The sequence below is a fragment of the Odocoileus virginianus genome, chromosome 1, assembly GCF_023699985.2.
Source record: "Odocoileus virginianus isolate 20LAN1187 ecotype Illinois chromosome 1, Ovbor_1.2, whole genome shotgun sequence".
Lineage (NCBI taxonomy): Eukaryota > Metazoa > Chordata > Mammalia > Artiodactyla > Cervidae > Odocoileus > Odocoileus virginianus.
Window position 1 is genome coordinate 83,856,053 of NC_069674.1, and position 25,427 is coordinate 83,881,479.

A 25,427-nucleotide genomic window follows, 5' to 3' on the forward strand; every position below is an offset into this window, starting at 1 on the left:
TGCAAGTGTATTCTTTACTATCTGAGCCACCAGGGAAGCCCTTTTAAATATATAATCAAGTGTGATTATTTTTGAATGGTAAATAGGAGCTGCTTCTTAAGCATGTCCCAAGCTCTTGAGTGCCTCCCCTCCCTGTCAGATCCATTTTTCAGATCCACTGAGTATGCAGAGATAGGTCAGTTTATCTACCCCTTCTTCCCTGGGAGGTTCTGCTCTGTTCCCAAACAAACAGCAACCCAAGTCCAAACTCTGTTCCTAGGTTTCTTTTTCACATGCAGGTGTACCTGTGGCCATTGTTTCCTTGCCTCCTAAACAACCTTGAAACACCCAGTTTTACATCATACTTCACCTTTGCACACCAACAGTTAAAAAGGAAGATGAATGAAAGGCCTTTTTACCAAATATGCCATTTTTAATATATAAATTAAGTTATATAAGTTGTTGATAATGCCCTCTCAGATTCTAGAATTCCTTGCTAGTCTCCCAGTGTTCACGTAGCATCTCCTGTATTTTTTAGATAGAGGGGGTCACCATATATCTTGGCAACATCCAATAGCTTTCTTTGTATGACCAGCTAATTTAGACTGTTTTCAGGCCACTTATTGTACAGCATCCCCCAAACCTTAGAAAGATGAATTTATTCTATTAAGTGTAAAGTTCTTCGGGACCCAAATTCCTTGTAGGTAAATCATATATAGGAGGGCTGCTATGCTGGAGAGATACTACCAAAGTTTAGGTAATCCCATATTTCTTGGGATTTTTCTGGGTGTTCTGTGCTTGTCAGTAAGGGCCTCTACATGGGGTCGCAGAGTCGGACATGACTGAGCGACTGAACTGAACTGAACTGAACAAATACATTAAATCGGATTGACCAGTCAGTAGGTCCTCTACCACTGTGGCAGCTCCACAGGACTCAAAGGCCCAATTCTGGAGTACTCTGAAGCTTGAATTCTTTAACGGAGAGCTAAAAGCATCTACAGGCTTACCCATCTTATTGTGCTTTACTTTATTGCGCTCTGTAGTTACTGTGTTTTTGCAAACTGCATGTTTGTGAAACCCTGCATCAAGCAAATCTGTCAGTACCACTTTACCAACATTTGTTCACTTTATGTCTCTCTGCAGCATTTGGCAATTCTTACAATATTTATTTTTTAATTATTATTATATTTGTTATGATAATCTGTGACCAGTGATCTTTGATGTTACTATTGTAATTGTTTTGGTGCACCATGAACCATGCCCATATAAGACAATAAAATCAGTAAATATTAAGTGTGTTCTGACTGCTCCACCGACATGCCATTCTCCTATCTCTCTCCCTCATCTCAGGCCTCTCTATTCCTTTAGACACTACAGAAATAAAATTAGGCCAGTTAATAACTATGCAGTGGCCTCTAACCAGTCAAGTGAAGGAAGAATCTCATGCCTCTCAATTTAAATCAAAAGCTAAAAATGACTAAGCTGAGTAAAAAAGGCAGGTTGAAAGCCGAGACAGGCCAAAAGCAAGGTCTTTTGTGCCAAACAGTTAGCTAGGTTGTGAATGGAAGGAAAAAGTTCTTAAAGGAAAGCAAATGTGCTACTCCAGTGAAGACATAAATGATAGGAAAGTGCAGCAGCCTTACTGCTGATATGAAGAGAGTTTTAATGGTCTGGATAAAAGATTAAACCAGCCACTACATTCCCTTAAGCTTAAACCCAATCCAGAGCAAGTCCCTAATTCTCTTCAGTTCTTTGGCGGCAGAGAGAAGTGAGGAGGCCACAGAAAAAAAGGTCTGAAGCTAGCAGAGGTTGGTTCATGAAGTTTAAGGGAAGATAATCTCCATAAAATAAAAGTACAGGGTGAAGCAGAAAGTGCTCATATAGAAGCTGCAGCAAATTATCCAGAAGACCTAGCTAAGACATTTAATAATTGATAAAAAGAGGCTGCACCAAACAACAAATTTTCATTGTAAACAAAACAGCCTTATATTGAGAGATGATGTCATCTAGGACTTTCATAGCTAGAGAGGAGAAGTCAATGCCCGGCTCCAAAGCTTCAAAGGACAGGCTGACTCTCCTGTTACGGGCTAATGCAACTGGTAACTTCAAGTTGAATCCAGTACTCACTTACTGTTTGAAAAATCCTAGGGCCCTTAAGAATTATGATATATCTCCTCTGCTTATACCACTTTGTAAATGGAAGAACAAAGCCTGGAATAAGAGCATATTTGCTTATGACATGGTTTACTGAATATTTTTAGCTCACCTTTGTGACTGACTGCTTAAAAAAAAAATTGTTTAAATATTACTGCTTATTGACAACGTACTTAGTCACCTAAGCACTTTGAAGGAGATATTCAAGATTAATTCATTTTCATGCCTCCTAACACAAGATCTGGAGAAGGCCATGGCAGCCCACTCCAGTACTCTTGCCTGGAAGATCCCATGGACGGAGGAGCCTGGTAGGCTGCAGTCCATGGCGTCGCTAAGAGTCGGACACGACTGAGCGACTTCACTTTCACTTTTCACTTTCATGCATTGGAGAAGGAAATGGCAACTCACTCCAGTGTTCTTGCCTGGAGAATCCCAGGGACGGTGGAGCCTGGTGGGCTACCGTCTATGGGGCTGCACAGAGTCCGACACGACTGAAGCGACTTAGCAGCAGCAACACAAGATCATTCTGCAGCCATGGAGTAAAGGAGTAAATTAAACTTGCAAGTTTTCTTTAAGGAACACATTTCTTACATGTATTTCAATAAGGCTATTGTTGACATAGATAACAATTCTTCCAAAGGAGCTGGGAAAAGTCAATAGAAAACTTCTGAAAAGGATTGACCGTTCTAGATACCATCAAACACATTTGTGATTTATGGGAAGAGGTCAAAATATCAATAACAGGAGTTTGGAAGCAGTTAATTCTAACACTCATGAATCACTTTGAGGAATTGAAGACTTCAGTGGAGGAATAACTGCAGATATGGTGGAAATAACAAGAGAACTAGAATTAAAAGTAGAACCTGAAGGTGTTACTGAATTGCTATAATCTCATGATAAAAACCTTTAACAGATGAAGAGTTGCTTCTTACAGATGACCAAAGAAAGTGGTTTCTTGAGATGAAATCTATTCCTGGTGAAGATGCCGTGAAAATTTTTGAAATGACAACAAGGGACATAGAATATTACATAAACTTAGTTGATAAAGTAGCGGCAGGGTTTGACAGGATTGGATTCCAGTTTTGAAAGAAATACTGCTGTATCTATCAAAGAGCATTGCATGCTACAGCGAAATCCTTCATGAAATGAAGAGTCAGTTGATGCAGCAAACTTCACTGCTGTCTTATTTTAAGAAACTGCTAAAACCACTCCAACCTTTAGTGACTACCACCCTGATCAGTCAGCAGACATCAGCATCCAGGCAAGACCCCATGCAGCAAAAATATGATGATTCACTGAAGGCTCAGATAATACTTAGCATTTTTTAGCAATAAAGTATTTTAAATTAATGTATGTACATTATTTTTGACAATAGACTTAATGGTCTATAGAATAGTGTAAGTATAACTTTTATATGCACTGGGAAAGCCAAAAATTTGTGACTTGCTTTTGAAGTGGTCTGAAATCAAACTTGAAATATCTCCAAGGTATACCTGTATGTAATTTAGTTGAAGGGCCAAGAAAATCCAAGTTCTGTACATGGTCTTTTGTGTTTAAAAAGTTAAACCCAAAGAAATTTATAGGTGCCCAATGTAAGAGAAAGAAACCCATGTCATCTGGGTAGTATTTGAGAAGTCTGCCCTGTGAGAAAGCAGGGTGTAATATCCAATTATAGGTCTAACTGACCAAACATTTCTGCACCACCAAATAATTCAGTCATAAACAACACTTGTCCTTTTTTTTTTAACTTCAAAATCAAACACATTTCTAAGAGGGAAAATTTGTCCCCAAATCCCTGACATGTGATTTCTAAAAATGCCTATAAGTTGGTTTCTACCCCAACAAGTGTACCATCAGATAATCTATCCTGCAGCCGTGCTCTCCAAGAACAATGATCTCAGGCATCAGCGCTCTGCTGACCTCCAGGCAGCCAAGGGTCAGCAACGTGTCCTCCCTAACAGGGGGCCCTGGGCTTTATTTTGCATCTGTGCTATGCGGTCTAAGTGGGGCACAGGTACATACTCAGGATGCCTAACCCCTTCTAACACCCCATCTTAGTTCCATTAGATGACACCAAGCATCTGGTGGCTGGTGTAGTCTTCAGGTCTTCAAGAGCATCAAACAAGCCATATCCTCTGACTAAATACTGGTACCAATAATATTTAGTCCTTGTGTTTCCATTACCAACCTCAGGGGTTGGGCACTGTAATTATACACATTAAGCTTCACCTTAGGGCTCTGGTTCCAGATAGTGGTGGATGAAACACTCATTGAAAGGGACATTTTAAACCAAAGTTCAGGATGCCTGAAACTGACTCCCTTCTTGAGTGTATTTTTCAGTGTTATCATCTTCCAGATAAATTCTCTTGGAACTTGAGCCTCATGTATCATTTCTAGAGGGTTTTCTTTGGCAAATTATGGTTCACTTGTCCTCAGTTCACCATATAAATCAAAACCAAATGCACGAAAGACAATAATAGAGTGATACCTTGGGAGGTATGCCTTATATTAAGAAAGAGACCAGCTAGGTCTCTTTTCTGCCAATAATTCAGTTCTGCTACAATGAGTTCTTTGTTTTCAACTAGAACAGCCAATTCTACAGCAATTTCCACACACCCCAAAACTCTCCTGTATTCTTTGTTCTACTGCAATCAGTGAATACCTTATACCATTAGGTGTAGCCAGCCTGACCTCCAAGTCTGACTTGAGTAGGTGATTAAAAAAGACATTCTCTAGTCTGGCACTTTTTAAGGACCTCCTTAAGATCCTGTAGAATTTTGAATTTTTAATATTTTCTTTGTTCAAACTCATAATATTTTGAAGTTCCTTCAGAGCATGATGGTCATCCCTCATTGTGTAAGGATGAAGCTCTTTTCCCTACCTAGTACCTGCAACAGTTACTAGGAAATTATGCTGAATATATGGGCCCCCATTGAAATCAGGAAAAATACTCCTGCCTTGGAAAATGTTTGTGGTTCAATTCTAAGGATAGAACCCTGTTAGCACATATATATTTGGAACAACAGTACCTTGACTGTGGGTATATTTTACTATCAGTATGTTAACTCTTTCGATCTTAAAAGGAGGCTGAGTCCAAAACATCAAAACATTCCTGACCAAAAGCCGCTGCACACCTCACATATCTAATACGTATTTGGCACATTTCTTCAGGGCTGACATATTTCTAGTCTTCTGTTCTTCTGTCTTCATTGCCAGCCTTTCCCATTTTCAGCCCTTCCAAATTCAGTCTCTCCCATGGACTATAGTTTGAAGTAGCCTTTGGTCACTGTTCTGGTTCCTCATTCTATACCACGTGGAGGGTGTGATTATTGGGGCAGTTCTCTAGAATAATCAAAATGTACCACTGCTGATCTGGAATGGCAACTGACTCTGAGAAATGTAACAGTATATGTAGATTGAAATGAAGCATCAACAAAAACACCTAGGAAAGAGAGTAACAACTGTCTCCAAAACAACATTAGTAATGATATTTGGCTCATTGATAAGGTCAGCATGAAAGACCACTTTTTGAGACTTTGTGTGCTATTTTAAAATATGAACTGCTAGTACTTTGAATAATAATATTCAAAACAAAAGTGTCTTTTAGAATCATCTTAAGAGTATATATCCAATAAGACCATTATATTTTAACACTGCAATTTTAATTTAATGATCTTATTCTTATTTCCTGAACTAATTTCAGTTGGGAATCTTCTAAAATGTCAGAGAAGATCATTTTGATATGTTTTTGTTTAATGTTAGTAGTTTCCTACCAAGAATTTGGGCTTCCTGGTGGCTTAGTGGTAAAGAATCTGCCTGCAGTGCAGGAAACCGGGGTTCAATCCCTGGGTGGGGAAGATCTGGAGGAGGGGATGGCAATGCACTCTAGTACTCTTTTCTGGAGAATCCCATGGACAGAGGAGCCTGCAGGCTGCGGTCCATGGGCTCCCAAAGAGCTGAACACGCACAGCAGCAGCAGCACCAGGATGGATCTTCGGTCCTTATGGTGAAGGTAGAACAGTATTTAATTAAATTATAAAATCCCAGTGGAAACCATTTTGACTTTTATTACATTTTCCTTTGATATGTAAATTATACTAACTTACTTTCTGTCAAAACAGAAAGTCACATTAAAACTGATTTTAAATTGAAAACTAGCACTTCTAGCCCATGAAGGCAACATGGCAGCATTTTTTGTGCACATTAATTCACTTATAGATATTAAATATATGCCAGCTGAATAATTCAGCCAAATTGGCTAATTCATGTCAGTAAAATGTTCTTTTCTATAATATGTTTTAAATTAATAAGGGGAAATAAAAAGTAAAACTAAATTAAAAATACATACACTAGCCTCTGTGACACTAATTGCAAGAAAAGTCAGTGTAATCTGTACATATTTTAAGAATTTTACCAAAGCTACTTTGACATAAAGTAGTTCTCTTTATTGAGTGATGTATGGTGTATTCATTGTCTGTCATCCTCATCCCAGTAATATTTAATATACTAGGCAGACCTGTCCTTAACTTATTTTAGGGCCAGGAACCAGAGTACAAATAATGGCAGGCATAACAGGATTAAATATTTAACAGTAAACCCAGGCTAAGAAACTGTTAAGTAAAATAAGTTCTGTTTTCCTACATTGATAAACATGCACTGATAATGACCTAGTAGAAGGCTAGGTCTCAATTTAGAATTTTGAACTCTTTAAGATTTCTGGTTGGGAACTTGGCAGTGTGCTATTCCTCCAGCCCTCCATCTGCCCCTCTTTTCTCTCACTGCTAGCTTTATTCTGCATTACAAATAGCCTATCACTTACCTGCATGGATACTCCAGCCTGCATGTCCAAGCTCTATTTATTTCCCCTCTCCTAGGGATTGGCTTATGGGTGGCACTGTCTAAAGAAAGTAGTTTGGGGCTGTTTGGGCAGAGAATTCTAAAGATAATCTAGAAGGGAACTGAAGACTTTGGACAGGCATGCCCCATGGATTCCTTGGGTGTGGAGAGGGCCAGAGCAGGGCCCCAAAGGCCCATGATACAGCTTCTTCTTACTCCTGGAAGATAGTCTGTAGTGATGATTTAGAGTGCAGAGTCAAATGCACGCAGGTCTGAATTCTGGCTCTATTACTTATTAAGTGAGAGATTTTGAACAAGTTATTCAGCAACTCATTAGTTTGCTTACCTATAAAATGGCAATTATCAGAGTATATACCTCAGAGGGTTATGGGCATTAAAGAATATATTTTCATACCATATATATATAGGAGTGTGTCTTGCATACAGAATATACTTTGTAAATATTAACTATAAGTTATAGATGCTTGAAGAAAATCTGGATGAATAATGATTAAATTTATTAGAATAGCTGGTCTTTTTATTACATTTTTTTTAGTATTTGGTTAAAATGACTACAAATTTCAGTTTCTATCATCTAAACAGTTATCAATTTAAAAGTATACATTGAGGATAAGAGATGAGGGTTACTTTTCATATTTAATTAAAAACAATGAAAATAATCACAGAAAGCTGAAAAACAAAACAGGTTTGTAAAAAGTACATTAAAAAGTACCAAGTCTCTGTTTTGATCTTTTCTAAAGATTTGCCTATGAAGTCAAGAGACTGCTTTTCAGAGTGGACTGGGAATGCATAAACAAACATCTTTTATAATGTTAAACCTTTCATAGTAGAACTCACTTTGAAAAGAAAAGTGTATTTCTTAAAAATCAAATTCTAGTGAGAATTAGCACTAAATACAGCTTATTTGCTTACCTACCCAATTTAAAACTGATCACTATTATCCTCACCTCATTCATTGAGTCATTTACTTAAAATAATTTATTAGGGCCTGTTGCGTGCCAGGCATTGAAAACACAGAATCAACAGGAACAATTTCTCCTCTCAAGGAGGTCACAGGTTGATGAGACAGGGTGTGAACATAGAGCCACAATGTTAGGCATGGGATGTTCTGGAAGAGCTTTGCATACCATACAGAGGAGCCTGAAGACAATGGAAGCTACGGAAGGTTCTGAGTAGGGAGATAAAATGTGGACAAAGGTTTGAAATAATGGAGACTGGTTAGGACACGCATAGAATTTGCCAAAAGATTTGCCTCCTGGAATGAAGGCTATTTCAGGCTATCTCTACCCTAGTGGCACTGTATTAAAAGGAGGGGATAGATTTGATAAGCCATTATGAACAAAGAATTGATGCTAAAAACCAAAACCCTCCATTTTCCTTTAGTCATCTTAAAATCACCCACTTATTTATCATCTCGCCACCCCTCACGACCTTTGAACTCTTTCCTTCCTAGCCATAAGTGAAAGGTTGATCCCCTTTAATAGCAAAAGAGAAAAATTCCTATTACTGTCAACAGCTTAGAAATCCTAGCATATCTTTTTGCCTCCCATTTTTAAGAAGGAGCTAAACTATAAGAAAGATTGTATTAAGTTTACCATAGAAAGAAAAACATTTAAGAAATCTAATGTTCCCTTATTAGAATGGCCTACTTTGTCTTGTAAATAATAGTCTTTCCAGTTATCCTCAGAACACTTTCTTCACTCTGCTTTTTCTTCATTTTACCATACACACACACACACATATATACACATATACATGTATGTATGATATATATCCTATATTATAAGTTGTGATTATGTTAGTATATCATGCATATATTTGCATGATATGACATGTATTTGTCCTCTTCAATTAGAATGTAAGCACCATTGTATTCTTAATGCTTAGATAGAGCTTTTGATGTCTCAGCATTAAACTTCTGCCTGAAGAGTCACAGTATCTTGCTCTTTTTGGATGACTCCCATGGAAAAGACTGGTGAGCAAGAGGGCAGTTCTTGCCATCGGTGGGCTGGTGACCAGAAAATAAACCATCAGCATCCTCTGCATATATGGAGTAGGCTTTAAAAGAAGCATGACCTTTGGACATTCAAAGATATCTGGAAATTTGCCATGAAGGAGGTGGGAACTCTAGACATCTGCACTGATACCAGATTTAACAAAGCTGACTGAATCAAAAAAATAAGGGGTGTCCCATACCATGTCCATATGTGGTTGTCCAGAAAACAAGGGTGAAGATTCACTAAACAAGCTCTACATGTTGATTACCTATATACCTGTCACCGGTTTCAGAAATCTGTAGGCAGTCAACATAGATGTGAACTAAATGTTGATTGTCAAATAGTTATAAAACTGAAAACACTCAAATACACACACACACACACACACACACACACACACACACAAACAGCAAAAATTTCTGCCTGAAGAAAGTATAGCAGTAGATGCCTTGAGCCTGGCATACACCAGAAATGCCATGCTCTAAATGACCAATATTGTTAGACTATTGGCTGTTGACTAATCACTGCAAGTATTTAACAACTGAAGGGACACCTACTTTGTAAAAATTCAGGGAGGAAAAAATAATATGAATATTGTAAACAATATAGAGTATGAAGCTCTATAACAGAGTGGCTCCAAGTGGCTAGGAATGTGATGAGCCCTATGTTGATCAATTATGTGATGCCTTGTATCATGATTTTGTTTCTTTGAACTCTTTGACCGAACTTTCCCTTTTCCTTTCTGTCTCATAACAAGTCATACACATCTTTAACACATTGGTAATCCTTTGGGAGGCAGAGTGTCATTCCAGATTACTCTCATAAGGCCACTTGTTTTTTCCGTTTCTTACTCCCATACGAAAACAGTGAGAAGCATTTAGGGTTGAGCTGGGAGTATTCGAGGGCTTCCACTGGAAGCATATTTTGACCACACCCCGATTCGCCAGTCTTGATCCTCCTCTCTTCAGTTATTTTGTGAGGGCAACAGCATTATAGGGCATCCAGTGGGCTCCACGGAAGGAGTCCCAGTCTCTCTTTCTAGGCTTCTGTGCTCTCCCATGTGCCCTCACCTGTGGCCGTTGCTTCCTTGCCTTCTGGACAACCCTAAAACACCCAGATTTCCACCACAATTCCCTTTGCACACCAACAGTTGAGAAGGGATGAATCAAAGACCTTTTTCCAAATATGCCATGGGCCTCCTTACAAAGGCCCTCTATCTGATAGTCACACTGAATGTATAACTTTAAGCAACATCTAGAAGCTTCTTAAAAATGAATTATGAGGCAGCATAACTGAGTTCAAATCCCATCTTTTCTTCTTACTAGCTAGGTGATTTTGAATGAGTTACTTATCTCTTCTTTGTTTCAGCAGTTTTCTCATTTCTTTAACAGGAATAACAAATCTACCTCTCTCACAGTGTTATTATGAAGATTAAATTAATGTCATTTAAATCGTTTATATCAGTGCATGGTACACAGAGTACCCAGTTGTTCGTGAAATTACATAAGCATTGCACTTGCTTTCCACTACATATAGAAGCCATACTTAACATGACATCTTTTGGATACAAATGGAAAAGTTACATTTTTAGAGGTTAACAATTAGATCACCTACTTATGAAGCTCACTAATTATTCAGTTTAATAAAATGCAATATGCATAAGTATAAAATATTATTTTTTCTATAGCTTCTTTTACAATCAATAAATAGCTTACAGAATATATTTCATAAAGAACTGGAGAAGATACTTAGGGCCTCACAGTCCTCACGCTGGCAAAACTCTAAATGTATAGACTTGGGCTGCATCAGGGACTAGAGTTTTGAGGACAAAGGAGGGCTGAGCATAAACAATACAGGATTGGTTATGACTGTTTTCAGGTCATTCAATGAACATATTAAAAAGACTATTTCCTTGTGTCATTTTGGTAAGGTAAGATTCAATAACATAAAAAATATATTTTTTTTTATGTAAGTTCCTCACTGAGACCTATCAAACCTGTGAAAAGATGTCGTGTAAATAATGGAGAATGCTATACAAGAGGCACTTTCAAGGAGGATGCTTTGAGCATCTTTTCTTAATAAGTACAAACAAGAGAAAGACTGTATCACAAGGCAAATAGTTTATTACTTTTTTAAAGAAAACTGGATTGTCTCTGCATACCTGGCCCCATTTATTAAAGTTTAAAGAACTTTAGATAAAAACTATACCCTCTGACATCCATCTAGTGGTCAACAGAATGGCCCTGGGGAAGGGCATGGTGAACAAAGTAAGAAATTTAACATAAACTATACCTGGATAAATGAAATTTAACAGGTGGGACATAAAAGGCTCTAAACTGTTAAACACAAACCAGATTATCTCAAATACTTTGTTTGATTCAAGGAAGGATCATTCAACATGGAGTACAGGAAAACTGAAAAGGCAATATAATATTGCTATATCATATATACCATATACTTTTACATCTCATAAAAATATCAAATTGGAGTGGAAACTGATTATCTTATTAATTGTCTATATTAAATCCTATTTAACAATGTCCCTTTCTCTGCTAAACTATATCTTCTTACTTCCCTTGTTTTATTGTTATTAACTAGTTATGTTTTCAGTCCAATCAAGATTTAATTAGCTTAGTACATATATATATATATATATATATTCATGAATAAATAATGTATCTTTAAGACTTAAACATACCTTTAAAAATACACTTAAAAAAATTATCAGCAGGTAATATGCTAAGAACTCTTTCTACCTGGTCAGTCCTCTTTCTCTTTATAGAGTGTTATATATGGTTCTACCATTTGAAGATATCCTATATTAAAAAAAAATTTACAGTATTAATTCAACTTTTATCAACTCTGAATGGACAAAAAAAAAAAAAAAAAGACCGCAAAGTCAGCTTTTTAGGCAGTTGAAGTGGTGAACTGACTGTTGAATGTGGGAGAAACAGAGAAATCAACCCAACTCAGGCATCAACAGTGAAGGTGTTAGAGAAATCAAGGGCACTGCCAAAGTGTTATCCTGAACTACTGGGAGACTGACATTATTTACTGAGATGAAGAAGAGTGTGAAAGGAGCAAACTTGAAGGAGAATATGGGAAGTTTAGTTTTGAATATCTTAAGGTTATCTTTAGACCTAGAGTGAAGTGAAGTGAAAGTTGCTCAGTCATGTCCAACTCTTTGTGACCCCATGGACTACATAGTCCTTGGGATTCTCCAGACCAGAATACTGGAGTGGGTAGCCATTCCCTTCTCCAGGGGATCTTCCCAATCCAGGAATCAAACCCGGGTCTCCCGCATTGCAGGCAGATTCTTTACCAGCTGAGCACAAGGGAAGCCCCAGACCTACAGGGGAGGTGTTGAATAGGCAGTTTGCTAGACCCTTTGGAGATTTGATCAGAGGGCAGGACTGGAGCTGTCAGCATAGAAATGATATTTAAGACCCAAGACTGGATCGCTCCACCTAAGACCCAGTATATATCTAGAAAATAACATTTGAGGGCTGAATCCTGGGCCACTCCTGTATTTGGAGGCTGGAACATGAGAAAGAACCAACATCAGGAATGGATAAGGAGCTTAAACCAAGAGAATGTGGGTCCAGGAAGTCAAGGAGAGTGCCTCAAAGGTGGGAGTGATCAATAGTATCAACTTGCTGACCAATGACAGGTCAAGAAAAATGAAAACGATGAACTGATCATCAGATCTGACAATAGGAAGGTCACTGTAATCATAACAGAGTGGCATAACGTCAGAGATGATAAAGAAAGCCTAAATGCAGTGGTTTAAAAGAGAAGGTGAGGAGAATTGGAGATAGCAAATATGGACAACTTTTTCAAGAATTTTTTCTATGAAGGAGACTGAGAATAAAAGATGAGAGTTATTACAGCATGTATGGATATGCATATGCTATAAATGATCTAGAGGAGAAAAATGACAATTCAAGAGACAGGGGGAACAATCTTTAAAACTGAAACTCAAACAAGGTATACCTGCTGTGATTCAATTATAATAAAGTAATTACATTTTTTTTCATATACATGGATATTTTAACAAATATTTTTAGTGGAGCTATATAATAGAACCACTGCAAAATAAATGCTTAAAACTGTCTTTGTCTTTGCTTGCCTCCCTCACTTCTACATTCTTTAAAGATAGTGGGTGTTCTTGTGGCCCTAAACCTCAGCCAAAAATACTCATGTTATGGTGATTAACTGTGTGCTTCTCCTCTATTAGTATTTTGATTTACTGAAACATTTTAGGACAAAATGATATGAGATATTTGCTTCAAAAGAGTCTTGTTGGGAAAAGAAAATGAGTGGGTGGAAGACATAAAAGAAGTTTGGCTTGAGTTGATAGTTGATGAAGCTGAGTTATGGACCTATGGTGATTCCTTACACCTTTCTTTCTTTTTGTGCTTGTTTGAAAATTTCCATGACATAAAGTTAAAAATTAGAAGAAAAAGAGTGTCAATACCATGCTTAATCCAAAGAAATCCATTAAATGGTGAAATTTCTGATAATTTGATAACAGGTGAACAGTTTGGGGGCTCATAAATTTTCTGGTATTATCCAAATCATAACAGCTACTTATATGATTTGAAAATATACAGCACAAACATTGCCTTTTCATATACATGTGTTTGTACATGCTCAGTCACTTCAGTTGTGTCCGACTCTTTGCAACCCTATGGACTGTAGCCCACCAGGTTCCTCTGTCCATGGGATTCTCCAGGCAAGAATACTGGAGTGGGTTGCTATGCCCTCCTCCAGGTCTTCCTGACCCAGGGATAGAATTCATGTCTGCCTATATCTCCTGCATTGCAGGTGGATTCTTTACCTACTGAGCTACTTGGGAAGCCCTTTTCATATACAGCATAAGCTTTTTTATCAAAAAGTATCTCAGTTACTTTAAGACAGAAGCACTTTGCATGCTTATTGTGTAAATAACTGGAAAACTGGATTTTAAAAAATGAAGCATCGGTTCTTTTAAATATCCTTTCACTTTAGGTAAGCATAAAGAATTCTGAAAAGATTTATTCTATAAAATATGTTCTGAGGTAAAAATAATACTACATTTACAAAACAATGGTAATCCAGTTGATTTTTATGTAAAATAGTTGATTATGCACAGAAGATGAAATTTCATTGTAATAGCTGCCACTTTTTAAAAAGAAATTGTAATTTCTGAAATTTTTCACTCGTATTGTTATATGACAATTTAGGTTAAAGTGATTTTTAGCCTTTCGAAGCTAACAAGTGTAGAAACAGCAGTGTTGCTACATTAGCTCTGCAAATATTAACCATTAGGTATTCTTTAGTGTTTTCCAGTTACTCATTAACCATTTTATGGTGTTATTGTTTCTCTGATTGTCGGTAATTTCCACCAATGAAAGCTGAAAAACAAACTCAAATAATTTTTTTTTCTAGATCAGACTAATGTTCAGATTTTACTAATAACATTCCCCCTTGCTCACTATATATTCATTATATTTGGGACTTGTAAATTCTACTTCGAAAATTAAACCCAGAGTTGTGCAGTTTATGGTTTTTGTTGTTGTTGTTGTTTAGCTTTATTGCCCTCAACATTTCCTTGGTGTAAACTACCAAGCAAGGGAACAAGATTTCCTTTGTAACTGATACCTAAATTTCTATTCTGCTTTAAGCATCTAATTTGTACTGTGAAGACATATAATTTGAGACTTGTAGCTATATCACAAAAGTACAACAGTTTACGCTGATCTCTAATTTTCTGACTTGTCCTGGCTATAATTTAAATTTTTTGCATGTTTTTAACTGTAGTGCAAACCAGTATACATCAGAAACCTTTGTATATTGACAGAGACCGGGAAAAGGATGCCTTGTTCTGATTTCAGATAAGCATTCCCTTTTCACAACTGCAGGTGCAAGGGAGCCCATTCATAATATTTGCTTCAAATCAGCTACAGTCACTGGATGGAAATACAGCTATTAGAGGAGAACCTGACTAATCTTAACTAACACAATGAATATTAAAAAAAAAAAACTATTATTAGCAGAATCTGGGGGCATGTATGGCTTTTTCTTTTATCTACCTACTGGGGACAAAATATACTTTGTTGACACAAGTTTTGATCGTTTTACTAATGTATATGTGTGTGTGTATTTACAAAATCCATAAAATTTGCAACAAACAAGTATTTCACTTGAGACAATTAATGATGTTACATTTCCCTTTGCCTTAAGTATCACTTATTTAAAATTAACTTACAAGCCAAAAAAACAGTCACAAGTTAAAAATTAATTCTAATTGCTCTAATTTCACATAACTGGGTAAATCTTTTGAAACAAATGTCAGACAGCTATATATGCAACCAATTGATAGCATTTTTCCATTATAGACTCTTATTTATATGGTTATGACTTGGTTTTAATTTCTATTTAATCATATAGAAATTTGACTATTCAAAGCATAGAGGAACAGTTTAGTCTACAAAACAATTACAAGTCTCCTTAACAGGAGAGGTGAGAGAAAGGCTCTAATGGAATTCAAAGGTTCAATGACCAAACACAGATAAAGTAACATTTTCTAAAAAGTATGGCAATAATCACTGCATTGGTAAAAATAAATCTTTGCCTTATATTTAATGCCAGTAAGAACTCATCCTAAATTCATGATTATTACTATTACTTACTTTGTCTTACTGTTTGTTAACAATCCAGTACTACCACCTTAAATTTGCATATAATTCAGATGCCAAAACAGCTTTTCATACACTATTTGACTTGAGCTTTTCTTTGTGATTTATAAAATGAAGATGATAAAGAAGTATCCTCTCCAAATCAGGTCATTCTGACAAAAGTGGCTTGCCTGGAATGAAAGCTGGCAGTCTTGCTCTAGGCTTCTGTCTCAGGGTCTCAGTCTCAGGCATTGATCTCACTGAGGGATGACTTGCTGGCAGCTGTTTTTTGAGCTGAGAAAACAGTGACTTAAAGAAGGAATATTCTTCATATGTGTTCAGTTAATTCAGGATAAGCACTAAGGTAGCATAAACGTGTGCTGCTATCCTTTTCCTTCAGGGACTCAAAAACAGGACCATCACTCTCATTATACCAGTTGATTCTCAGGCTTGAATCAAATGCAAGCTAGTGGGTAATGGACCCCAAATGCTAGAAACATGGGGGCATCTTCAAGGATGCCTTCAAGGAGGACACCTTCAAAGATGAAGCGGAACACCTAAACTGGCTTCTGTAAATATCCACCACCTTTCCAAACTTTCATTCTGTTACTGCCTCCTTGAGCAACACATAATGTCTCCTGATACAGGTAGTTACTGCTGTCACTCCAGGGAGGAAATACTTGCTTGACACCTGGCCTCCCTTGGGCTGCCTGCGATGGAGAATACTGCCACACACACCCGCCCTTCTTAAGTTCTCCGCAGTTGGAGGCTGTCACCCGGCCACTTACCTAGCCTCTTCTTGACAGCCCAAGACCTTTGAGAAAAGGAAGAAAACAAAAGAAAACAAAACAACTTACCACTTTGGCCCAGTCCAAGAACAACTGAAAACATCCAGGCCGCCCGGAGGAATGGGGCAGGACCTGGCCTGCAGTTTTGCAGGCAGACTAATGTGGTAGTAAAAAAAACCAGGGCCGAGCGGCACATAATGCAAAGCAGCCCGCACCACACCGCGCCCGCCGCCTGGCTGCTAACCGGATGCGCGCTCGCGCTCCGCGGCGCGAAGTGCCAAGTGTTGCTAGGACGTTTCCAGCAGGCCCAGCAGGCGGACCCCGCGGCTCGGAGCAAACGTTGCAGGTACGCCGGCCTGGTCACAGCTCGGCATCTCAGGGCCCAGGCGGCCCTCCCAGCTCGGCAATCTTGCGGGTCCCGAGAGCTCCGCGAGAAGCACCTCCTCTGACGGCCAATGGCCCGAGGCGGCGACGCGAGCAAAGGCTCCGCAGCCCGCTCTGGGACAAAGAAAAGAGCTTTTGTCTCTCCCCAGCCGATGGGGCTTCTGCTGCATAAATCAGCTTAGCGAAGAGCCAAACACAATCAAACCCAAACAAAGCCCGAAGCTGGGGGAAAAACCAGCCTAATGTACATTCAGTGGGTGATGCTGCATCTGTGGGAGGGGACGTTGGCGAGGCCGAAGGGGAAAAAAGTCGATGGCGCATCAATCAGCTCGAGCTTCTTCCACAGGTGGGTAGGGAGGCCAACTTCAGTTAGTTGCAGCTTTGCAGCCTCGTCAGCTGAGCAGCGGGCAAAGTCGAAACGACAGCGTCCTGGTTAGCGAGGGAGGAAGCTTGAGGTGCCAGCAACCAGAGGAGGCGGCCCCTGAGCGCTCTAGAAGCCCCCGCCGGCGTCGGCGGACACAGTGCTAGGCATCGCAGCTCCCTGCTTGACCCGAAGTGAAGCGCACGACCGACCGAGAGCTCAGGAGGGGAGGTTCCGCGGGGGCGCAGGAGCCTGGTTTCACGGGGCGGGAGCTTCGTGCCCTGGTTCTCTTGGCCCCAGTGTGCGGCTCAGGCGTGCCGCGGTCCAGAGCCCGGACAGCTGTCGCGCTCTGGGGTGCACTCCGGCGAGGCGAAGCTGGCGAGGGGAGGGGGAGGAATGATCATGCCCCGGCCCCCGTCTGGGGTGAGGGGGGTTGGGGCTTCCAAAGTGTGGATTGCAAGGAGCGTTAGGGCGGCGAGTTGCTAGGAAACCGCCCCACGCTACAGAGCTCCTTGCCCCGGCCGCCCGCAGGCGCGGCGGCAGCGGCTCCGGCGGCAGCAACAGCTCGGAGCAGCGTGGGCGGGACATTGGTGAGGCATGAAGTCACCACGGCCCACACTCGCTCTTTGTTTTGCTCACTCCAGCTCTTTTTCTCCCCCTTGGCTCTGATACTTGCCATTCCCATCGTTCACAAGAGCTCCTGATGCGTAGCCGCGCAGCAGGAATCCCACAGCCGGTTCTCTTTCCCCCTCCTCCCGGAATCCTTGCACCCAGTGCTCGCCTAGCAAGCGCGGAGACACGCTCAGCAAGAGTGGCGCTGCGCGAAAGTCCCAGCCTCTGACCCCGACGCTGCGCGCCCCTTTGTTGGGAGATACTTACTGCTCGGCCGCTACCACAGACTAAGTGGAGTCTAGAGGCCTCTCCCTGCCCCCAACACCCTCTGTTCCGATGGTGCGCGCTGCCCGTTTTGCTTGCAGAATTAGTAGCTCACCCTTTGCCCCACCGCAAGATTGCCAAGCGTCTTCCCAACTCTTGGAGAGTTGGGCCGGTCCGCAGGGGCTGCACCCTGAGTTGCGGCTGAAATTTCTCACGGCTCCTTCTCTGCTTGGAGCCTCAGCCCTGAGCTGGACAGCCCTAAGACCCAGAGTCTTGTGGTGGCTCTGGGCTTTTGCTAGTCACAATGGATCTTTTGACCTTAAGCGTCACCTTCCGAATAAACGGAACAAAGAAGTTACAAAGGGCGGCGAAGCAGAAGAGTGAGGCTAAGGAGAGGAGGTGGGAGGGCCTTTCTGCGCGTTTACAGCTCAGAAATTTAGGTACAAGCCGGGAGGCGGTGTTATGCACGGCAACTGTCGGGAAAGCCGCTCGCCTCTTTGGGTCGCATTACTACGACGTTAGGCCGAGGGAGGGAACCCAGTCCCCCCGATTGAAAACAAGGCGCTGTTTCCAATGTGAGACAGGCTGATGGTTCTCTTTTTCCTCTAGGGGCAGGAGAGGTTCCCCGTGGTAAAGTCTGACCTCTCTTTTTTCCACTAGCAGCCCGATTTTTTTTTTTTTTTTTTTTTTATATAGAGCACCACCTCTTACAGGCTTCAGAGCATTCCAGCCAGGTCAAGGTGAAATATGCGGGAGTTTCCCTCCTTCTTATTTGTTTAATAGTTTCCATCTCCATATTTGGAGTAAAAAAACAAGTAGGAGGGTTTCTCTCTCTCTCTCTCTTTTTTTCTTTCTCTTTTCTAATTGTTAACTGAGTGAATGGAAAGTACCTGGTTAATAAACCACGACGTTAAAAACTCCCCCTTTTCAGGTGTGGACTGCACACTGGGGCCCACAGTATTAGCTAAGCAAGCCAGGAACCTAGTTGGAAAATTACAAGTGTTCTGGATCTACAAAGCAAGTCCTTTTGAGAGACTGAATGAATGACCCAAACCTGAAAAAAAAAATGATACTTGTAAATATAATTCCACTATTGGAAATGTACTCTAAGTAGATAAAATTAAATTCAGCCCAGCTTCATTTTTTCTTTCCTCACTTCCAAGTTTGAACAGCTTTAGTTTTGCTTTTGGTGGTCCTAGAGGACAGATCCTGAGAAACAGCTGGAATGGGGGTGAGGATTTGAAATTGGAACACAAAAGGAACATACTCAAGCTCTGATTAGTGACTCTTCGGTGAAGCAGCATGTGTATTTTCCAGAGATGAGTGTTTTGGAATTCTAAGAAATGCAGCCACCTTTGAGACAGTCCAGTACTACAGTAAAGCAAAAAGGTCAATCCATAAACTCTGTAAGAATGTGTTAATATAAGTATACTCTGCATTGTTGAGTGACTATCACATCAGAGTTTCATAACATTTTAAAGTCTAACTCTTAATGTGGAAATGTAAATGGAAGTTACATATTAAATAAGATATAAATTTATGTAAATAATGAGAATGTGAAATTGAGAAGGTATGTACAAATTTTTAAACTCTATATTGTTAGATGTCACTATGCTCTATATACGAAGTCAACACAACTGTGTAGCAAGAGGAATAAAACAAACATATAAATCTGTAGGATTGTAAATTTGAAGCCCTTTGGAATTCATATTGTATTATATGGAGCTCATGCAAATATATGTCAGGATGCCAGTTTTATGGAGACATGGAAGAATAAGCACAACTCCATATATCATCACTCCCCAATTGCGAAGAGGTCATAATCCTGGTTATCAAAATAAGTGAATATTCCAGCTGCAAGACTGTGATCCTTGCAAGCTATTTACTAACAAATTATCTGTACATTTGGGGCTATAAAGACAAAAGTGAATTCTCCCAAATCTTGCAAATCAGCTGTAAGGTTTTTCTAAGACCAAATATAGCTAGTCGCTTGGGGCAAAGTTTGCTTGTTTACAACAAAAAATTGTCACCACAACTCACCTTTTTCCTGTAAGAAAAAATGTACAGTATTTATTGTGAATAAATGCAGTATTGTTCTCTTCATATATTACCTGAAGAATTCTAACAAAGAAAAAAATGTTTCAGAAGGTAGTGACCTGAGTAATTTTTGTTTCTATCATGTTCTGCTGTCTTTGAAATTTCTGACAGCTGATATTTCATTATTTGTGTTAATGAAAGCAAATGAAATTCACGTATAGTCTAAAAATAACATTTTAGCTATTCATTTTGGGCTTCCTATAATCAGAATCCTTTAGTTGTAATAAGTCATAAGATTGGATGAATTAAGTTTCTAACCTACTCCTTTAACCTTGATATCTCAGTTTATGGTGAGAAATGAATAAGCTGCAGACAGTTAATAGGAGTGAGAGAGACATCTGAGAGACTGCTCCCTTTAGTGTGTGTCAGCCTTTAACTGGATATTGCTGCTTCTGCTAAGTCGCTGCAGTCGTGTCTGACTCTGCAACCTTATGGACTGTAGCCCACCAGGCTCCTCTGTCCCTAGGAGTCTCCAGGCAGGAATACTGGAGTGGGTTGCCATGCCCTCCTCCAGGGGATCTTCCCAACCCAGAGATCTAACTCGTGTCTCCTGTGGCCTGCATTACAGGTGGGTTCTTTACCGCTGATCCGCTGGGGAAGCCCATTGACCCCATGGTTACAACCAAAGCCATATTCACATTTTAATATAGTATCTTCCTGAAGTCGAGATCAAGTTTTATTCAGAGGTTTTAGGTTCATGTTCACAAGTTGTCTGTGAACTTGTTTCATCTACAACTTTTCGGAGATGATGAATGATTGAGCCCAGGGGGATATATTATTGTGACTATGATTTCTAGATTCTTCCAATGATAAAGAATAGAAGCCATCAGGAAGTACTTTTCACTGAAATGTTACAGAAAGTAGTGTTCCTCATGCTGTGAACTGAAGATTGCCTATAACATAATCACCTGTAGAGTGATTCTTTACTGTACTATTTCAGGAGATACTGAATTCATAGATGTGGTGTGATGCCCAGCAATATGCATTGTTACTAACTTCTCAAATAGTGCTTTATATACTGTGGTTTAAGAGCCCCTAACATGATAGATTAATGCAGAGACTCCTCAAAGGACTCGTGTGTGCTTATTGATAAACTCTAGTGTCAGATGCAAAGACAAAGAAAAATGAACTGCTAGAGCCAGTGTCTCTTTCCAAGGTAATTTATGGATGAAAATATCCTGGATATTATGGATATTAATTGTATGAGATGTTAATATTTTTGGAAATAAGACTTCCATTATTGAGTTTAAGGAGTTGCTGGGTTAAGCTTAAATCCCCTGCTGGAAAAATTTTCAGGAACTTAAATAGGTTTCCATGGTGGCTCAGATGGTAAAGAATCTGCCAGCAATTCAGGAGACCCAGGTTCTATTCCTGGGTCAGGAAGAAACACTGGAGAAGGGAATGGCTACCCACTCCAGTATCCTTGCCTGGAGAATTCCATGGCCAAAGAGCCTGGTAGGCTACAGTCCCTAGGGTGGCAGAGTCAGACATAACTGAGCAACTATCACTGAATAGGCCAACATGCAAATAGATTCTCCAAAGGAAGAATCCTTTATTCAGGGAACATCTCACAGACTAATTTTACGTGAAGAACACTGCTGAACTAAAACAATTGTAGAAGTGTGGAAACTAAAAAACAACTTGGTGAAGAGACTGATTTCACTTCTTCAAGAGAATTACTGAGCCGGCATGAGTCAGAGCTCTGATTCTTCACCACCACCTTGTATCAGTGATGACTTTTGGTTTCAAGTAAGAGAATCGGACTATCCATAAGTTTAAAAAAAGGAAATTATTGCAAGGAAATTGAGAGCTCACAGAATCAGCAGAAGGGTGAGAGCCTAAGATTAAATAAGGCCAGAAACCACAGAAGGTGTAAGTAGTAGCAGTTAAGTCTCCAAAAAATAAGAATGCTTTATTTTCATCCTTTCATCTTTGGACCACTTGCTCGAGGTTCAGAATCCTGGTTGAAAATATCTAATTTTTGAGGTCTTTATTCGCATGCCAGTCCTCTGGCTTTCTGAGAGTGGAGAGAAGGAAGGAAAAAAACTCTTGCCTTCAGCTTCCTTAGTGGAAAATATAATATTTCAACAAGCTGATAACAAAATTATCTTAGGTTGATGAAGGAAGCCCTGTAAAGTGACAAATACTCATTACTCACATAGCCTGAATTCCATGGACTAGTCCTTTACACTACAGTTGGATTTTGTTCATGGTACGGTTTTAATTTAGCTACCTTACCTATTAACCAATGCTTTGGTTGGCAGTATTATTTATTTTCATGGGTACTTTAGAATGAAATATTTTATCTGTGCATAGTCAAATTCTAGCTTCCTATTATCTTTCTCTATGTAGCGTGTAGCAAATTAAAGCATATTTAGCCTTTAATTCATTTCCTGGATGATTATAGAGATGTGATGTGTGATTATAGAGATGTGATGTTTTAATTAATTTATTAGCTTTGTGAAAATTTTTATTCACAAAGTTTGTAGCAGACCCCATTGTTAATGACATTCATGTGCCACCACAGGCATATCACTTCATTCCACCCAACAAGAAGTGCTGGGAAATGGACACTTCCGAACACTGTCTCAAGAGCTGACCTGATGGGAAGTGAGATGTAAATAGCCCAGCTCCCTTGTTTCTTGAAAGGAGTCACATTGGGCCTTGTGTTCCATATTAGTGCTTCTCAAACAATTTTGGGGCCAGTTTTTCACTTTCAGTCTATCATGGATTGGAAAAAAGTAAAATGAATTACAAAATGATGGTACAAAAATGTCAAGTTGTTATCAAAGTTTCTAAATTGTTACTTTTTATATATAATTTTTCCTGGATGTGTTCAAACACTGGTACTGTCACACACTGTATTTTGAGTAATACTGAGCACTATTTCCCTAGATTGCCTGTAGGACTAAGCTGCAGTTGCTCACAGAGATATGTGTATTCAAACATCCTTCATTCACTGCCTTTCCCTCCTTCCTTTCTCCACTGTTCCCTGATATTTCCTTATCCTCAGGGTCCTCTTCTGGAGGAACCTAAACTAAAACAAGTAATAATCAGTCTGGAAACTACTCTGTGGTATTCTCCATGTGTGAATTTGAATTTTATTCTTGTCTAGCTAACAGACAGCCTGCAGAATAAAAATCACAAGGGCTTTGGAATCTGTTAAAAACAATTTTTAATCTGCTACTTAGTAGCTGTAGAATCACGGGCAAATTATTTAATTTCCCTGAGACTGAATTTATTCATTTATGCACTGATGAAATTAAAATAGCTATCAAAATTGCAACTTAAAACCAGGTGTTATTACAATTCTATTAAAATGTTCCAAATCTAAGACACTGGCAACACCAAATGCTTATAGGGATGTAGAGCAACGGAAACCCTCGTTCACTACTGGTGGGAATGCAAACTGGTAGAGCCATTTTGGGAGAGTTTGGTGGTTTCTTACAAAACTAAACCACAACCTGCTCACATTATCCGTCACTTGTACTCTTTGCTGTTTATCAAAAGGAGTTGGAAACTTTATCTCCACACAAAAACCTGCACATGGGACATTTATAGCAGCTTTATTTAGTTGTTAAAAGTCAGAAGCAACCAGAATATCCTTCAGATGAATGAATAAATACACGATGTATATCCAGATGAAGTATTATTCAGCACTAAAAAGAACTGAGTTATCAAGCCATGAAAAGACATGAGGAAACCTTAAATGTATGTTCCTGAGTAAAAGAAGGCAATGTGAAAAGGCTACATACTCTATGATTCCAACCATACAGCATGCTTTGGACAAAGCAGAAGTATGGAGACAGGAAAAAGATGGTTGCCAGGTTAAAAGGGGAGGGAAGGGTAAATCGATAGAACATGGGAGAGTTTTAGAGCAGTGAAACTTCTTTGTATAATGCTACAGTGGTGGATGTATGTCACTGTACATTCCATGTAAAATACAGCAAGAGTGAACTCTAATGTAAACCTTGGACTTTGGTGATACTGGTATGTCAGTGTAGGTTCATCCATTGTACTGCTGTGAAATGGAATGTCGATAGTGGGGGAAGCAGAGTATGGGAGGATATGGAGCAAAAGGGAACCCTCTGTACGTCGTCACGCAGTTTTGCTGGGAACCTAAAACTACTTTAAAAAGAGAATCACAGGGAAATGAAACCTGTTAGAATCCATCACATATTATCCCAAGAGATTTTGTAATGGTAATTTAGGTTGCTTTAATTTTACAATGTAAACAACATTGAAAATACATAAATACTTATTTCAAGACTTGCATATTGTCATAAAAATAACATCAAATATCTTTGGTTTTGCTGAATACATAACTTTCCTTTTCTGGAACTATACAATTCTCTACCCACATTAATAGATGTAGTGAGCATGTCTTTATATAGAAGTTTGTAATCCTAGCATTCTTTATGATGGTCTAGTTTAATGTCTCCTTAATCAAACAGATTGTTTCGCAGTCTTTTCAGCCTGAAGTCATCCTGTACAATTTGATATAATAACTGTGTGAAAGCTTCACATATTTGTACATGACAGGGACAACATACTTAACACTGATTTTATTTAACATTTAGCACGTTTAAACTCAAATGCACTCAGGAGGAGAAATGAATATATATTTTAAATCTTATTGCTTTATTGCTCAATACTCTAAATGTATAGCAGTGTTAAGGATTCACAGCTGGTTCTCCCAAATAAAGGTATCAGCAGACATTGTAAAGACAACATTTCACCATTGACATTGTTCATCTGTTGAGCCACAATGGTATGTGGACTGATTTGCACATCATTACACAGCTTAAAGCTTTTCTGAGCTTTGGTAATTCAGAGTAAGCCCACGACTAAAATTCTCTCTCTCAGTATTTTCTCATGATCACATCGCCTCTGGAGAATGAAGTCACTACAAAATTTAAATTATTCTAATCAAATTCACATGGCATTTTTAAACTTGGAACGCTTCCAATTTCATCCCCCTTCTCCAATTTCAAAATTACTTCATGTTTCACCTTGAAGAATGTAACCTTTTACAGTGCTGAGGAAATTCTTTGCAAATTGCATGCAGGATATTAAATTTAAACATTTATGTAATAAATATGTTAATATTTATTGAACATTTACTACATGTAAAGTGATAGGGCCTATGGAAAATACAAGCATTAGTAAAACCCAGTCCCTTTTCTCAAAGATATTAGAACCTGATTTGGAAGTGATATGCAAAAATAAGAAAAAGATGACTGAGTTGATAAATAGAAGAGCTTAGAAATAGGAT

The 25,427-nt window shown here is 39.1% G+C and overlaps 1 protein-coding gene across 3 annotated transcripts in view; it reads right to left on the bottom strand.

Moving 5' to 3' along the window:
• The window catches only part of ITGB8 (integrin subunit beta 8), a 94,871-nt gene extending 76,446 nt beyond the window's left edge, over positions 1 to 18,425 (bottom strand). Inside the window, exons 1-2 of one of the 3 annotated variants that reach the window (XM_070470284.1) lie at positions 18,059 to 18,425; positions 16,504 to 17,554 (exon numbers count right to left, since the gene is read on the bottom strand). In XM_070470284.1, coding sequence (XP_070326385.1) covers positions 16,504 to 16,630 — 127 coding nt within the window. In that variant the 5' untranslated portion in view covers positions 16,631 to 17,554; positions 18,059 to 18,425. Of the gene's footprint in view, positions 1 to 16,503; positions 17,996 to 18,058 lie in introns of those variants that run through there. The other 2 variants (XM_020868924.2, XM_020868923.2) reach the window with 2 other exon arrangements.
• Positions 18,426 to 25,427: the final 7,002 nt, after the last annotated feature.